Source organism: Lithobates pipiens, unplaced genomic scaffold (assembly GCF_037356315.1).
Source record: "Lithobates pipiens isolate NorthernLeopardFrog02 unplaced genomic scaffold, aLitPip1_a1.2 Scaffold_3, whole genome shotgun sequence".
NCBI classification, from domain to species: Eukaryota; Metazoa; Chordata; class Amphibia; order Anura; family Ranidae; genus Lithobates; species Lithobates pipiens.
The window spans coordinates 147920548-147938841 of record NW_027507790.1 but is presented as its reverse complement, the minus strand read 5'-3'; the positions used below and the strand labels follow the sequence as shown (position 1 = coordinate 147938841).

Here is an 18294-nt window from a genome sequence, read left to right as displayed (position 1 = left end):
TCAACCCCGATTTGTCCCTGAAATTAGGGAACCAGGACGCACAGCGCTCCTGTGCGATCCGCAGCCAGTTTCAGTGTGAACAAATCCTTTTATTGAAAGCCCCCCCCCTCCAATACTTTCCTGAACCCAATCTTGATTCAGCAATGTGTTCTTTCTCCCCCTCTTCATTGGCTCCTGCTGCTGTCAATCAAATTCACTGATGAGGGAGTGGAGAGCGGGGACAAGATGAACTGTGTGTGTCAATGGACATACAGAGCACAATTTGGGAGCGAGCCCACCAGGCGTGCTACCACAAGAAGCAGCTTCATATGTGGCACACAGAGAAGAGGAGCAGCCCAGAGCGCTGGCGGGGGACCCCATAGGAGGGCGATTGGTGCCGCTCTGAGCAAAATCACTGCAGAAGTATGACATTTATGCTTAAAAATGAATAAACTTTACAATTACTTTAAAAGACCAAGAAGTTCATAATCCTTACCTTGCACTGCTTAAGTGCTTCTTTATAATCTTTATTTCTAATTGCATCTCTGGCATTCTTCAATATCGCTTTGACTTCTTTACTGGACATCGTGATATGCTATTAACAAATGAAAATGTAATAATTAGATTTCAGTTTTCAAACCTTTTAATCAAACTAGGGGTCATATTTTCTAGGTAAAAAGAAAGAAAAGGAGTAAGACACTTCAGAACATAGGAAGCTGTAGTTAATATGAACATAACATAACTGTGCCATAAAATAAAACCAACATAAGAAAATTCCACTGTAGAATTTATTGCCTGGATTAATGGTTGTTGCAGGGGAAAAAAAGCCCATATAATTATTAAATCGTTTAGCTTTTAGCAAGCTCTAAGCAGCTTTGTTAAAGCTGAATTCTGTGATTTTTGTAGAGGGATAAGCTGTAATATTTACCTCATTTATCGCTCCAGCAGGCTTCCGATGCGGACCACTTCTCCATCCTAGTCATCCTCACAATGTGTGCAGGACTGCAAGGTTTTTTCCTTTGTTTGTTTCTCTTAACACAAGAACCCAGAGTTCAGCTTTAAAGCTTTTAATTATATTGGTCTTGGGGCCATTTCATTATTTATTTTTTTCACAAATGCTAAAGATGCACAATTTTTCTTTCTTTCTTATGTAAACAAATAGAAGGTTCACAGGATACAAATTTCCTTTTATAATATCAGCATTGTAATAGCAAAAAATGGTTATTTTTGACAATCCAATAGCTGACTTGAACAATCACCTTTCATGTTATGAGTGCTGCCTGTCTACTGGCCATCTCTTTCCACAACTTCCTGAATTTCCTGCATGCTTTGTGGCTTTTCCTTTGCTGTTTACTAACAATTTCTAAACACTACATATCCCATGGTACCTTTCTGCCTGCAAGCAGAAAATTTCTGTACTGACTCCGCCTCCTGAAACTCCTCTCACCACCTCTGTAGTTCAAAAAGTAGGTTCTGTGAATTCTGTGACACAGCATTGGGACATAAGTGAATATTTCTCACAGAATTCATGGTAGTAAATGTGTGGGGATCTTCATGAAGTTTACAAACGTCAAGGTCATTCAGATTAATAGGAGTAGGCTAGAAATAGCTAAAATGCAATGTGGCAACAAATAAACGATTTTACATTTTTAACTTAGAAACAACACATTAAAACCCAAAAAACGTTATATAGTTCTGAAAGCAGGGACCCACGGAAAAAAAACATGGCCGTTTTCTGTGTAGACTGATATTTGTGCAATTATTTATCAAATCTATAATTTCAGTAAAAAAAAAAAAACAAAGAAATGAATTCCAATGCATGCAAACTTATTTATTATATCTTATTTTCTGTAAATTATTATTATACAGGATTAACACAATGCCAACAACTTGGTGATTTGAGGCAAAGTTGTGGATGGCTTTGTATATTGACGTTGGATATTTTTAATTTCATTCATAGGTTGAGGTTGAGCGTAAACCAGTACACAGATTGGCAGAGAGGGTTGGCGGACACCCAAGTGGTTGGTAAGGGTGAGTCAGGTAGCCGATTATAAACTGAAGGGAGGATAACCTATGCCAAGTTAGGCCAATGAGAAGGGGTTGCAACCATTGAGGCAAGAGATAACAAGAGATTGAACTAGTAAGCTGGGTGGCGTTGCTGGTAACAAAAGGAAACCATTTGGAAATGTTACGGATGTTAAAAGTGGCAAGATTTAGACAGTGATTGGTCTGAAGCAGAGGTTAGGGTCCAGGACTACACCTAGTACCCTGGCATAAGGGGAGAAACTGATAGTTGTGCCAGTGGCTGATAAAAGCTGTGATTGATTTGAATAACTAGATAGCAAAATGTCCAGACTTAAAGTGGTTGTAGAGGAAGAAGTATTTTTTACCTAATTCTCTGCATTACGGTAAAAACGAAAATGTTTTTACCCCCCCCCCCCCCTTCCTCATATACTTACCTGAGGCCAATGACAATCCAGGGCTGAGCTCAAGAGCAGCGGCTCCCTCCTCTCTGACATAGAGGAAGCTGCAGGATAAAAATCAAAGCATCCTCTGCAACAAGAATGCCAGTTTTGGTGAGATACTTCTAAAGGGATGAAGACCCTGCAACCTCCCAGATTAGAACACTACAAGTGCATCAGCTGATTAATAATGAAAAAGTCACTCCAATTCACTCATCGCACATGAACATAATAAAACAAACGGCTATTTCTCCCAAGCAGAGAAAGGTAGGACTGTTTATTAAAATCTCTGCACTGGAAATAGATTTATATATGGCAAGCCACCCACAAATCACCCGAGAATATTTCACCACTGGAGACTTGTTGGAAGTGAATAAGAAGTAACGTTATATATCTAAGGTTCTACACATTTGTTGGTACAGCCGAACTCAGCCATGTTGATGTTTGCATGTTTGCATGACACATGTTTAGAATGTGTAGAGGAATGTGGCAGAATCTGCATATCAAAGGAGTTACCTTCAGCCCAACTGGTGCACACAAGCTTCAAAGAGATTGATGACAAAGACGGCCCAGGGCACGTCAGATGGGACTGGCCACAAAGCCAAGTATGGCAATATTAGGAGGGCTGTCATGTGAACACTGATTGGTCCAAACCAAATGGGACTGGCAGTAGGGTGTGGTATGGCTGAGGTATGTTTGACAAAAAGGTTTGCGACCATGAGGTCTTCCTCTGTCCCTCTTTATTCCATCATGAGGTGTGGCTGCGAAGGTCAGATAAGTATGGCGTATATTATACTTTGATTGTATGCTATGTATTATTGTAACTCCTATTAATACCTTATGCACGCTGTATTATTTCCTTGGGAAATAAATGAGATTTAATTGACCTTAAACGTGTATTGATTTCATAGCCAAGGGTGATAGCATTGTGGTATTGACAATAACATGTGCTCAGCGTAATAGTAGTACTAGATTAGCTGAACTATAGGGACTAGACAAAGGAATACATAACTGATAATAGCACTAGACTGAATTGATCAGTTACTTCAAGACTGCTTATTTTGTACTACCCGGATGGTATCTAGCCCCCGCAAGAAAAGCTAAATAATTCCCAAGATTACTTTTCCACATGTTTTGCGAAGAATTAGGAACCTATTTACATATCAAGTGGACTTGCCCATTGGTGCGATCCTTTTTGGTGTGAGATTTTTCAAATCTTCTCCCAGTTATTTAACATTACTATTCCACCGGACCCACAGGTCACTTTGTTGAACAGTAGCCCACCGGAATTGACCAAATCTCAAATCAAACTTCTTTCATCTTTAAAGTGGAAGTGAACCCTGCTAACATTTTCGGCCAAAGAAGCTGCCATCCTGACCTCTGTTTGACCTCAACTGCCATAGTGCTGCACATGTGATCAGTTATGACTCCTGACATTTGATGGTTTGACAGTTTGGTTGACATAAGAAGCAACTTTGACAGTTATGCCTTGTACACACGATCAGAAAATAACGCTTTCTAATCGACTGTACGATAATTGGATCATTCATACAGAGCTTTTCAAGAGTCGATCAGGACAGTTCATCCAATATTATTCTATCGGACATGCACAGAAATGTTTCATGTACGATGCCAGATCATACAATTTTCATTTAATCAGTACAGCTATTGTTCAAAAATGCAATACAAATGCATTACAGCATGACATCACTTCCGATTTTTTTTTCTGTCGTGCGGGAATTTTCGGGACTTTAGTAAACTCATCAGATTTGATCTGAGATTAGCATGCAATAAAAAATGGGGACTATCATTTGTCCGATAATCTCATCGTGTGTATGGGGCATTAGCAATCACGACATGCCTAGAATGGAACGGTTTTGGAAAACTGTTAGGCCCCTTTCACACGGGCGAACCGTATGTCCGTTTTACATTCATCCGTTTTCGGGTGAAAACCAGACATACATGTATCCCTATGGGATAGCGGATGTCAGTGGATGAACATCCACTGACATCTGATGACATCAGTCTCCGCTATGATCCGAAACTGAGGACGGAGGAAAACCTTATTTTTCCATCCATCTGCAGATCGGATGAAAACGGACAGATGGTCCATTTTCATCCGATCCCCCCATAGGAGGAAAGCGTAGATCTGACCGGTCCTTCTCTGCACAGTGTGCAGAGTCGGACTAGTCATCCGCTGGCTCAGCGGGGATCAACGGAGCGATCCCCGCTGAGCAAGCGGATGGCTGGATAAGGTCCCTCCCAGGATCCGCACGAGTGAAAGGGGCCTTAAATCAATGGGTTTAGTTCCGCTTTAAGTTCCCTGAAACCAAGAAATGTTCTCAGCTGAAAGCACAAGTTTTTTTTTTTATTTCAGGAAGTCTGTCATGTTTTTATTGCTGTGTCTTGTTGTCCCTGTGACACCCACACTCATTTTACTGGCCTGGTTTCCCCGGGACACAAGATAATGTGAAATCTCCTCACTGATAATACAGATAGAAATAAAATTTTCATAGCAGTTCTGACTCTTATCCACCATCCAAATTGTCCACGTACACTAATGAAAATGACAGTCAAAGACTAATTTAAAACCAGCCTCCTGCATCAAAAAAATGGACCAAAGGGCCCGCAGGGTTCCTAGGTCATTCTCCTTCATTAGGCAAAATAAAACGGAGTTCTGCCTGGGCAGCAGGGAGGGTTGTTAGCACAGGGTCTGCCCCCCAGGACGGGACTAAAGTTCTGTGTATTGTGTTACAATTTTTGCCTAGTTCTCCTAGTGGCAGGCTAACAAACCCATTTAGTTACAGAGAGGAGCTGTGTCGATCGGTGAATATAAGAGAAAAATAGTCTTCAAAGAAAGTGAAAGTCCACCGCTCCAGGCCAATCCACCGGCAGACTACCAACTCTCCAGACAGGTGGGGGTTCCAGGTTCAGGCTGATTGCACAAACCAAGTATACAGGAAACGAACAAAACTCTAGCTATGAGTAAGCGCTGGTTTTAGCGTGAAACGCGTCAGTAATTTTGTTCTATGTTTTTTTCCCTTTGCTGTGATGTTTCGTGTGATATTGAGTTTTTTCACTTGAAGAAATAAAGGCATTTTAAATTTTTCACCTAATCCGGAGTGCGGCTGTCCAGAGATTTGTTCATTTCCTGTATACTTAGAAAAATAGTCTTAATGGTTCATGGCAATTTACTACCATTGTTTTGGCTGTGTTCAGGTGCCACAGAAACTATTGGTGGTAGATTGCATTGACCCATTGGTGGAGATTTATTAAAATTGAGGCAGACAGAATCTGGTGCTGCTGTATTTAATAAAAAGTCAGCTTCTAAGTGCAGCTTGTTAAATTAAACCTTGACAATAAAACCTAGAAGCCGATTGGTTACTTCGCACTGCTGCACCAGTTTTAGTAAATCTCCCTTATTCAGTCATTCTGGTTATAGAAAGACGGTGGAAGATTGTAGGGAACAATGACAACTCCATGTAAAGGCTTGGTTCACCTTTTCAGTGAAGTGTACCATGCAATCAGAGAGCCCCCCAATGTGCTCAAACCCCCCATGCAGCTTTGAGGCCAGGTTCACATATGTGCAAATTGGATGCGGTTTTCACCGCAACCAATTTGCATGACATGTGAGTGTGACTGGTTCTCAATGGAGCCAGATCACACATGTCGGAGGTGGACAGAAGATGCAAAATTCCAAAAGGGTCCGGTGTGTTTTTGGGTCTGGTTCAGGTGCGAATTCAGGCAAAAACGTTGACCCAAATCCCACCTGAACTAGTGAACAGAAACGCACCAGACCCATATGTGAACCTGGACTTAAACGTTGTGCTTACTTATAAAGCTATACCTGGAGGCCATCTGCATCCCCCTAAAGCCTGGCAGAAAGCTCCTATAGATAAGCGCACCGCGTCCTGTCACTAGGACACTGTCCCCGATGAACACGCAGCATCACAGTGAGTGTGCTCCACATTCAAACCCTCGCACATGTGCAGTGTTCATTCTCTTGCAGCATTGCTGAGCTCAACCACTGCTAGGACAAGACTGAGCTTGCTCTGCACTAAGGATAAGCTCCAGCGTGTTCGCATACGGCACGTGCAGAGACCGCCAGGATGTCGGCGCTGCGCTACTCACAGGCAGTGAGACATTTCCCGATCTCTACAGCTGCACATCGGGACAATGTCTCACTGCTGGGGATGTGCTCAGGCGTCTTCGCATGGAACACGTGCAGAGCCCAGCAGGAAGTCGGTGCAGCTCTGCACTAACCACAGGCAGTGAGACATTGCCCCGATGCGCGGCTGCAGAGATCGGCAATGTCTCACTGCCTGTAATTAGCGCAGAGCTGTGCCGACTTCCTGGCGTGCGCTGCACGTGTTCCAATGCGAACACGCCTGAGCTCATCCCTACTCACTGCCTGTGATTAGCGCTCTGCAGGGCCGACTTCCTGGCGGGCTCTGCACGTGTCGTATGCGAACACGCCGGAGCTCATCCTTACTCTGCACATGCACAAGGTGTACAAAAGATCGCTCCTGTTGGGCTGAATGTTCAATGGTTGCAGTGTTTCTCACCTCCAGTCCTCAAGGCGCACCAACAGGTTATGTTTTTAGGATTGCCCCCAGATGAAAACAGCTGTAGTAATTACTAAGGCAGTGAAACTGATCAAATCACCTGTGCAAAATAATGGAAATCCTGAAAACATGACCTGTTGGGGTGCCTTGAGGACTAGAGTTGAGAAAGCCTGGGTTAGAGAGCCCTAGTGCCAGGACAGGGCACAGCTATCTACAGGAACGTTTCTGCCAGGCACTGGGGGATGCAAACGACCTCCAGCTGTAGCTTTATAAGGCCTCATTCACACAGGGTGTACTATACTGTATGCCTGCAATTACCTGTATGGGGATGCACCAAACACATGGCAGACCCAATGATGTTGATGGGAGACACAGCCACTGTGCCCCAATATGACATCCATCTGGGTGCCCCGGGACCCAAATGACATGAATAGGCCTGCCTATAGAAGATGCATGGAGCACCTGGAAAACATGGCCCTGCACAGGTATACAGTATAGTACGTCCTGTGTGAATGAGGCCTAACTACCCCCAATCTTTAGAAGCTGGGGGGGTTACACACCTCTGACTGCATGGTGCACTTTATTGAAAAAGTGAGGTAACCCTTGAAAAGGACACAGTGGAGGAGGACTAAACCCCCCTTCAATGCACAGCTCAGAAGACTGAATACTGGGCGCCTTGTGGGTGAAGGCTGACAGCACCCACACCTACCTGCACCCACCTCCACACTGACAACTCACCACACAGGCTACGGGGCGGGGCTAGGACAAAGCTGTGCCAGTGGGGAGGGGCGTGATAACATCGGCCCGGACTATGAATACACCGCTCACCTAGTCACTCTCCTGTTTTCACCTTCTTCCGGTCATCCCTGTACAGAGCAACAAAAACAAAACAAGCACAGTCATACCTTGTCCAGGTCCAATCTGCTCCACGATTCTGTTCCCTACAGTAACCAAGCCTCGATCCGAGTAAGACCACGCCTCCATCCAGAGCGCACAACCAAGCCTCAGTCTGGAGAAGACCAAGCCTCGTGTTCAGTCACTTCTTGATACTCTGAATCCAGAGGATCAATTGTCGTTCGAAACTTTTTTCTTTTACATTGTTATTGCATTTGTCAGTGATGATCACTGTTATAAGCAGAGGTTTGAACTGTCATGAATGGCTTTCATGGTTCATGAAAGCTTGCTTACTAGCTCATAGCTCCCAACTGTCCCTGATTTCAAGGGACTGTCCCTCATTTGGAGCAATGTCCCTCTGTCCCTCATTCCTCCTAATTTGTCCCTCATTTTGGTCTGATCTAGATAATTTTATATAAAATGCACTTTTTATCTATCAAAAGTGTTTTCCAGTGCTAAACCTTTCATCTGATTTCTAAATTGCTGCATTTGTAAATTCCAAAAGCCAATATAAAGAAATAGTAGTGGTAAAAAAAAACACTTGTGAGTTTAACCACTTAAGCCCTGGACCAATTTGCAGCCAAAGGACCAGGCCTCTTTGTGCGATTTGGCACTGCGTCCCTTTAACTGACAACTGCGCAGTCCTGCGACGTGGCTCCCAAACAAAATTGGTGTCCTTTTTTTCCCACAAATAGAGCTTTCTTTTGGTAGTATTTAATCACCTCTGTGGTTTTTATTTTTTGCGATATAAACAAAAATAGAGCGACAATTTTGAAAAAAATGCAATATTTTTTGCTATAATAAATATCCCCAAAAAATATATAAAAAAAAATTTTTTTCCTCAGTTTAGGCCGATACGTATTCTTCTACATATTTTTGGTAAAAAAAAATCACAATTAGCGATTATTGATTGGTTTGCGCAAAAGTTATAGTGTTTACAAAATAGGGGATATTTTTATAGCATTTTTATTATTATTATTTTTTTACTAGTAATGGCGGCAATCAGCGATTTTTATTGTGACTGTGACATTATGGCGGACACATCAGACATTTTTGACACATTTTTGGAACCATTGTCATTTATACAGCAATCAGTGCTATTTAAATGCACTGATTCCTGTGTAAATGACACTGGCAGTGAAGGAGTTAACCACTAGGGGGCGGGGAGGGGTTAAGTGTGTGTGTTTTTTTTTTTTAACTGTAGGGGGGCTTGGCGTCTGACGTTAATGATCGTCTTTCCCTATAACAGGGAACAGACAATCAGTGACAGGCTCAGTATGAAGCACGGGGAGAGGTTTGTTCAGGACCGGGTCGGGAGCGCGCCAGCGGCGGCGTGCTCCCAACCCACGGCTGGGCACTTAAAGAGCCACGTACAGGTACGTGATTGTGCCCAGCCGTGCCATTCTGCCGATGTATATGTGCAGGAGGTGGTCCTTAAGCTATTAACCAATCTTGTTTTTTTGTACAATTCTCCTTTAACAGGGCGTGGCAATGGGTGTGTCCTATGCCTGCATACTTTTGCTGATAGGTGTCCCTCATTCCCATCTCAAAATGTTGGGAGGTATGCTAGCAATGCACCAATACTAAGTATTTGCACAAGGTTTTGTCAGGTGTGTGTTGTGCCTATTACATTGTATATGACGTGTAAAAAGTGACACTTTATTCATGTCATGGTACAGTAGTTTGGTGCAGTGCAATTGCTGTGATGTGACATGCAGGATCATGCAGAGTGGTGCGATATCACACAGACCGGTTGCATAAAATCACACAGTTTTGTGACGCAGTAAAAGACTGCACTCAGGTCTGAACACAACACGTCAAAACATGTAAAACAATTATTTTCTGTGTGTTGCTGCAGTCGTTATACTGGCCACTGTCATACCCTGTCATACCCTCCTTATTCTTTTCCATAGTTGGCAACATTGTCAAACAATGTATAGGGACACTTTTTTGTCTGTTGGCGGAGTCTTATTATAATTAGGGGCTTGGCATTCACGTTTAGGTGTGGTGTAGTGGGGAAAGGAAAATGTGGCATGCAAAGCATCCCGCTGCAAGAACTAGGCAAGGTTTAAACAAAATAGTGGGTGTGGCTTAAATGGGGCACGGCTCAAAGGAGGTGTGGTTAGAATCTGAGATGAACAAGGGATAGAGGGAGAAAGAAAGATACAGGAAGGGCAGGAAGAGGGATGGAGGGACAGCAGGCCTAGATCCTACACCACAATAGAGATATGTATATTCCATAAAGTTTATCAATCAGCAGATAAAAATACAAGGCTGAGGGATCATCAGCATTCAGACTTTACAAAGAATGCAACAAGATATGTAAGGGTGCAATTACCACAACTAAAATGCAACAGGAAAGCCCCATAGTGGAGAAGAGCAAAAAAAATCCCAAGAGTATATAAACAGTAAAAAAGGAGGACAGACCATATTGGCCCCATAGATAATGAGGAAGGACATCTGGTTACAAAGGATGGGGAGATGGTGAAGGTATTGAATTCTCCTCAGTCTTCACGAGGGAAGCGGGGGATTCAGTAACCAAAACTGCAGTGCTTGTCCTCATGACACCCTCATGGCTAACAGAGGACAGAATTAGAAATAGACTTGGGAAACTTAACATTAATAAATCACCGGGACTAGATGGCTTGCACCTGAGGCTACTTAGGGAACTCGGTCAAGTAATTGCCAGATCATTGTTACTAATTTTTACAGACAGTCTACTGACTGGAATGGTACCAGCTGATTGGAAAAAAGCCAATGTAATAACCAATATTTGAAAAAGGGCCAAAATACATCCCTGGGAATTACAGACCAGTTAGCCTAACATCAATAGTATGCAAGCTCTTGGAGGGGATGATAGGGGACTATATACAAGATTTATTAATGAAAACTGTATCATTAGCAGTAATCAGCGTAGATTCATGAAGAATCTTTCTTACCAAACCAACCGATTAACCTTCTATGAGAAGGTGAGCTGCCATCTAGATAAAGGAATGCTTGTAGGATGAGGTGTATCTGGATTTTTGAAAGGCATTTGATTTCCCCATAAACGTTTTCTGCTCAAATTAAGGTCTGTCAGATAGCCCAAATGGTGAGTACATGGACTGAAAACTGGCTACAGGGGTGAATTCAAAGGGTGGTGATAAATGGGGAGTACATGGAATGGTCACGCGTGGGTAGTGGGGTCCCCCAGGGTTCTGTGCTGGGATCAATCCTATTTAATTTGTTCATAAACGACCCGGAGGATGGGGTAAACAGTTCAATTTCTGTATTTGTGGACAATACTAAGCTAAGCAGGGCAATAACTTCTAAACAGGATGTGGTAACCTTGCAAGAAGATCTGACCAAATGAATGGGGTGGGCAACTACATGGCAAATGAGGTTTAATGTAGAAAAATGTAAAATAATGCATTTGGGTGGCAAAAATATGAATGCAATCTACTCACTAGGGGGTGAACCACTGGGGGAATCTAGAATGGAAAAGGAACTGGGGGTCCTAGTAGATGATAGGCTCAGCAATGGCATGCAATACCAAGCTTCTGCTAACAAAGCAAATAGAATATTGGTATGCATTAAAAAGGGATTAACTCCAGGGATAAAACGATAATTCTCTCACTCTACAAGACTCTGGCCCGGCCACACCTGGAGTATGCTGTCCCAGTTCTGGGCACCAGTCCTAAGGAAGGACGTACTGGAAATGGAGCGAGAACAAAGAAGGGCAACAAAGCTAATAAAGGGTCTGGAGGATATTAGTTATGAAGAAAGGTTGCGAGCACTGAACTTATTCTCTCTGGAGAACAGACGCTTAAGAGGGGATATCATTTCCATTTACAAATGCTGTACTGGTGACCCCACAATAGGGATAAAACCTTTTCATGGAAGGGAATACAATAAGACATGTGGCCACTCATTAACCACTACAGCCCCGGACCAATAAACACCTTAAGGACCAGAGGTCTTTTTCCAATTTCGCACTGCGCTGCTTTAACTGGTAATTGCGCGGTCATGCTATACTGCACCCAAACGAAATTTGCGTCCTTTTCTTCCCACAAATAGAGCTTCCTTTTGATGGTATTTGATTGCCTCTGCGATTTTTATTTTTTGCGATATAAATGGAAAAAGAGCGAAAATTTTGAAAAAAAAGATATTTTCTTCTTTTTGTTATAAGAAAAATCTAATAAACGAAATTTTAGTCATACATTGAGGGCAAAATTTATTCAGTCACATGTCTTTAGTAAAAAAAATGTCAATAAGCGTATATTTTTTGGTTTACGGAAAAGTTATAGCGTCTACAAACTAGAGTACATTTTCTGGAATTTACACAGCTTTTAATTTATGACTGCCTATCTCATTTCTTGAGGTGCTAAAATGGCAGGGCAGTACAACCCCCCCCCCAAATGACCCCATTTTGGAAAGTAGACACCCCAAGGAAATTGCTGATGGGTATGTTGAGCCCATTGAATATTTTTTTTTTTGTCCTAAGGGATTGAATAATGACAAAAAATAAATAAAAAATTTACAAAAAGTTGTCACTAAATGATATATTGCTCACACATGCCATGGTTATATGTGGAATTGCACCCCAAAATATATTCCGCTACTTCTCCCGAGTATGGGGATACCACATGTGTGGGACTTTTTGGGAGTCTAGTCGCGCACGGCACCCCGAAAACCAATCACCACCTTCAGGATTTCTAAGGGTGCAAATTTTTGATTTCACTCCTCACTACCTATCACAGTTTCGAAGGCCATAAAATGCCAAAATAGCACAAAACCCCCCAAAATGACCCCATTTTGGAAAGTAGACACCCCAAGCTATTTACTGAGAGGCATGTTGAGTCCATGGAATATTTTATATTTTGCCACAAGTTGCGGGAATATTACAAACTTTTTTTTTTTTGCACAAAGTTGTCACTAAATGATATATTGCTCACACATGCTATGGGCATAAGTCAAATTACACCCCAAAATAAATTCTGCTGCTTCTCCCGAGTACGGGGATACCACATGTGGGGGACTTTTTGGGAGCCTAGCCACGTACGGGACCCCGAAAACCAAGCACTGCCTTCCGGATTTAAATATAAAATGCTACCAAAAAAACTGTTAGCGATCGCAGGGATCAGGCCTGACTCTGCGATCGCTGCAGTTATGTGTTTAGTGTTTTGTAAGTGACAGTGATCGATCAATACTGCACTTGGGTGGGCTGGGCAGAGGGGCAAAACGCAGGTGCTAGCAGGTATCTGGGCTGATCCCGCTAACAATGCGTTTTTTTGGAACCCTGAACTGCTGGGGACGCTAGTATAGATCTGATCAGATCAGATATTGATCTGTTCAGATTCTATACCACTACAGGAGGTTTATGCTTTGCGTGTGGGTGTTAGCGGTACTGGCACTAACCTAGCGCTGCTTGGGGCGACGCAGACCCTGACCCTAAAACCTAATTGATATCACCCGCCGGGTGATCAGGGGGTTAAACCTTTATTGGGTAATAAATGGTGGGTGCCCTGATGCTATAAAAAGCAAACTAACCAGAGTCACCCGTAACACTTATACGGTGATCAGTGGTGAAAGGGTTAACTAAGGGCAATCAGGGGGTTAAAATTTTTATTAGGTAGTATATGGGGGTCCCTGGCGCTATATAAAAACCTGACGGGGAACCTAAATAACTAACTGGCTAACCAGCGTCACCAGTGACACTTATACTGTGATCGCTGGTGAAAGGGTTAACTAGGGGCAATCAGGGGGTTAAAACCATTATTGGGTAGTATATGGGGGTATCTAACGCTATAAAAACCTGGCGGTGAACCTAAAAAAAAACTAGCTACCTAGCGGCACTAGTGACACTAATGCAGCGATCAGAAAAACGATTGCTTAGTGACACTGGCAAAAGGGGGTGAAAGGGTTAACTAGGGGCAATCAGGGGGTTAAAACCATTATTGGGTAGTATATCGGGGTACCTAGCGCTATAAAAACCTGGCGGTGAACCTAAAAAAAAAACTAGCTACCTAGCGACACTAATGCAGCGATCAGAAAAATGATCGCTTGGTGACACTGGCAAAAGGGGGTGAAAGGGTTAACTAGGGGCAATCAGGGGGTTAAAACCATTATTGGGTAGTATATTGGGGTACCTAGCGCTATAAAAACCTGGCGGTGAACCTAAAAAAATAACTAGCTACCTAGCGACAGTAGCGACACTAATGCAGCGATCAGAAAAATGATCGCTTAGTGACAGTGGCAAAAGGGGGTGAAAGGATTAACTAGGGGCAATCAGGGGGTTAAAAACATTATTGGGTAGTATATCGGGGTACCTAGTGCTATAAAAACCTGGCGGTGAACCTAAAAAACTAACTAGCTACCTAGCGACAGTAGCGACACTAATGCAGCGATCAGAAAAATGATCGCTTAGTGACACTGGCAAAAGGGGGTGAAAGGGTTAACTAGGGGCAATCAGGGGGTTAAAACCATTATTGGGTAGTATATCGGGGTACCTAGCGCTATAAAAACCTGGCGGTGAACCTAAAAAAATAACTAGCTACCTAGCGACAGTAGCAACACTAATGCAGCGATCAGAAAAATGATCGCTTAGTGACACTGGCAAAAGGGGGTGAAAGGGTTAACTAGGGGCAATCAGGGGGTTAAAACCATTATTGGGTAGTATATCGGGGTACCTAGCGATATAAAAACCTGGCGGTGAACCTAAAAAAATAACTAGCTACCTAGCGACAGTAGCGACACTGATGCAGCGATCAGAAAAATGATCGCTTAGTGACACTGGCAAAAGGGGGTGAAAGGGTTAACTCTAGGGGCAATCAGGGGGTTAAATCTTTATTGGGGGTGATAGGGGGCTACCCTGGACCTAACACTAACTGCCCTGACAGTTTTAACTGTTACAACTGACACTGAATGCAGTGATCAGTAAAGAAATGATCAATGCAATCAGTGACACTGTGACTGGGGGGGGAGGGGGGGCGGGGGGGATCGGGGGGCGATCGGGGGGGGGGGTTTGTGTACCTATGTGTACCTATGTGTCAGTGTAGTGTTTTGGTGCCCTTACTTTTAGTCTTCTCCTCGTAGTCCGGTCAAAAAGACCGCCCCGAGGAGAATGACATCACTTCCTCCTTCCTGTGTAAACAATACACAGTGGGAGGAAGCTTGTCATTGGCCAGGAGCGATGCAGAGGGGGTGGCCAGAAACCAACGGCCATCCCCTCATCACGGATCGCTCCTGGAGAGAACCGGACCGCCGTATCCAGCGGGAGGGGGTCCGATTGGACCCCCCACCCGCTGGAAGGCAGGCACGTACATGTACGTGCTTGTGCCTGCCTGTGCCATTGTGATGACGTACAATGGCAATATGGCGGTCCTTAAGTGGTTAAAATTTGAAGAAAAGGGTTTAACCTTAAACTACGTAGAGGGTTCTTTACTGTAAAAGCAGCAAGGATGTGGAATTCCCTTCTCAGCGGGGGGCATCAATAGTTTCCAAAAACTATTAGATAAGCATCGGAACGACCGCAACATACAGGGATATACAATGTAATACTAACATATAATCACACACATAGGTTGGACTTGATGGATAGTGATGGCCGAACGGTTCGCCCGGCGGTCGTTTCGCGGCGAATTTCCGACTTTCGCCGTCCGCGGGTTCGAACGCCTTTTTCCGTCGTTCGCCCCGGCGGACTTACGTGTTTAATGTATACAAGAACTTTAACCTTTCGTGACACGTTTATCATGTGTTACAGGACAACCAATTGAGACATGACAGCTCATGGACACTTGGACATTCCCCCTAACCTATAAATACACCCGATCCGGTGGCCATTTTACATTCTTTCTTCTGTCACTGTAGGGAAAGGATCCTGTGTGGAGTAGGGACAGAGAAAACGCTAGCTATTTGGTACACAAAAGTTCTTTTCAGGACTGGTATAGGTGTTAGGTCAGCAGCCTGAGTTTCTTTTGTCAGTTTAGATAAAGGGACAGAGCGCTGTATGCTGCTATTTTAGGGACAGCTCAGCCAGATTAGTCTTTCTTCATCATCATCATCATCATCATCATTAGCTGTTACTATCAGGTCCACAAAAGAGCTGTTCCAGCTAATCGTTCCAGCCTACTCTTTTTTGCCAATTTGTATAGGGACAGGCAGGAAGCAGTGTGTCAGGCAGTGAGGATAATTTTAAAGACTTGCTGTTACTATTAGTTCCACAAAGGTTCTTTTCAGGACTGGTATCAGTGGTACGGTAATAGGCTTGTACACGTATAATATTCTTTCTTCCAAATATAGAAAGAATATTATACTTGACTGCTGCCCTTCTGCTGCAGTCTGCTAATCATTCACAACTCACTTGTTCCACAAAGCTCTTTATCAGGACTGGTAACTTGGTCTGTCTAGGGTGCTACGGTACATAGGCTTGGGTGCGGTACAGTCTGCTGTTCTGTAAGGACCGCTATCGGTCCACAATACATAGGGTTGCCGTGCACTACTGCTGACCGCTGCCCTATACTGCAGCAGTCCTTCATTGGTATAGGGACTGACGTACAGTCTGCTAATCACTAACACACAACCTGCTTGGTCCACAAAAGTTCTTATAAGGACTGGTAACTTGGTATAGGGTGCTACGGTACATAGGCCTGAGTGCGTTACAGTCTGCTGTTCTGTAAGGACCGCTATCGGTCCACAATACATAGGGTTGCCGTGCACTACTGCTGACCGCTGCCCTATACTGCAGCAGTCCTTCAGCGGTATAGGGACTGACGCACAGTCTGCTAAACACTAACACACAACCTGCTTGGTCCACAAAAGTTTTTATAAGGACTGGTAACTTGGTATAGGGTGCTACGGTACATAGGCCTGAGTGCAGTACAGTCTGCTGTTCTGTAAGGACCGCTATCGGTCCACAATACATAGGGTTGCCGTGCACTACTGCTGACCGCTGCCCTATACTGCAGCAGTCCTTCATTGGTATAGGGACTGACGTACAGTCTGCTAATCACTAACACACAACCTGCTTGGTCCACAAAAGTTCTTATAAGGACTGGTAACTTGGTATAGGGTGCTACGGTACATAGGCCTGAGTGCGTTACAGTCTGCTGTTCTGTAAGGACCGCTATCGGTCCACAATACATAGGGTTGACGTGCACCACTGCTGACCGCTGCCCTATACTGCAGCAGTCCTTCAGCGGTATAGGGACTGACGTACAGTCTGCTAAACACTAATACACAACCTGCTTGGTCCACAAAAGTTCTTATAAGGACTGGTAACTTGGTATAGGGTGCTACGGTACATAGGCTTGAGTGCGGTACAGTCTGCTGTTCTGTAAGGACCGCTATCGGTCCACAATAGATAGGGTTGACGTGCACCACTGCTGACCGCTGCCCTATACTGCAGCAGTCCTTCAGCGGTATAGGGACTGACGCACAGTCTGCTAAACACTAACACACAACCTGCTTGGTCCACAAAAGTTTTTATAAGGACTGGTAACTTGGTATAGGGTGCTACGGTACATAGGCCTGAGTGCGTTACAGTCTGCTGTTCTGTAAGGACCGCTATCGGTCCACAATACATAGGGTTGCCGTGCACTACTGCTGACCGCTGCCCTATACTGCAGCAGTCCTTCATTGGTATAGGGACTGACGTACAGTCTGCTAATCACTAACACACAACCTGCTTGGTCCACAAAAGTTCTTATAAGGACTGGTAACTTGGTATAGGGTGCTACGGTACATAGGCCTGAGTGCGTTACAGTCTGCTGTTCTGTAAGGACCGCTATCGGTCCACAATACATAGGGTTGACGTGCACCACTGCTGACCGCTGCCCTATACTGCAGCAGTCCTTCAGCGGTATAGGGACTGACGTACAGTCTGCTAAACACTAATACACAACCTGCTTGGTCCACAAAAGTTCTTATAAGGACTGGTAACTTGGTATAGGGTGCTACGGTACATAGGCTTGAGTGCGGTACAGTCTGCTGTTCTGTAAGGACCGCTATCGGTCCACAATACATAGGGTTGCCGTGCACTACTGCTGACCGCTGCCCTATACTGCAGCAGTCCTTCATTGGTATAGGGACTGACGTACAGTCTGCTAATCACTAACACACAACCTGCTTGTTCCACAAAAGTTCTTATAAGGACTGGTAACTTGGTATAGGGTGCTACGGTACATAGGCTTGAGTGCGGTACAGTCTGCTGTTCTGTAAGGACCGCTATCGGTCCACAATAGATAGGGTTGACGTGCACCACTGCTGACCGCTGCCCTATACTGCAGCAGTCCTTCAGCGGTATAGGGACTGACGTACAGTCTGCTAAACACTAATACACAACCTGCTTGGTCCACAAAAGTTCTTATAAGGACTGGTAACTTGGTATAGGGTGCTACGGTACATAGGCTTGAGTG

The 18294-nt window shown here is 44.0% G+C and overlaps 2 protein-coding genes across 6 annotated transcripts in view; one reads left to right on the top strand and one right to left on the bottom strand.

Moving 5' to 3' along the window:
* Positions 1–7994, bottom strand: part of SKIC3 (SKI3 subunit of superkiller complex) — a 204780-nt gene extending 196786 nt beyond the window's left edge. For 2 of the 5 annotated variants that reach the window (XM_077462372.1, XM_077462378.1), the window contains exons 1-2: positions 7912–7994; positions 476–574 (exon numbers count right to left, since the gene is read on the bottom strand). In XM_077462372.1, coding sequence (XP_077318498.1) covers positions 476–565 — 90 coding nt within the window. In that variant the 5' untranslated portion in view covers positions 566–574; positions 7912–7994. Of the gene's footprint in view, positions 1–475; positions 575–7715; positions 7766–7834; positions 7891–7911 lie in introns of those variants that run through there. The other 3 variants (XM_077462373.1, XM_077462375.1, XM_077462374.1) reach the window with 3 other exon arrangements.
* Positions 4191–18294, top strand: part of RFESD (Rieske Fe-S domain containing) — a 278054-nt gene continuing 263950 nt past the window's right edge. The window contains exon 1 of the mRNA XM_077462380.1: positions 4191–4195. The gene's annotated coding sequence lies outside the window, so the exon portion shown is untranslated. The remainder of the gene's footprint in view (positions 4196–18294) is intronic.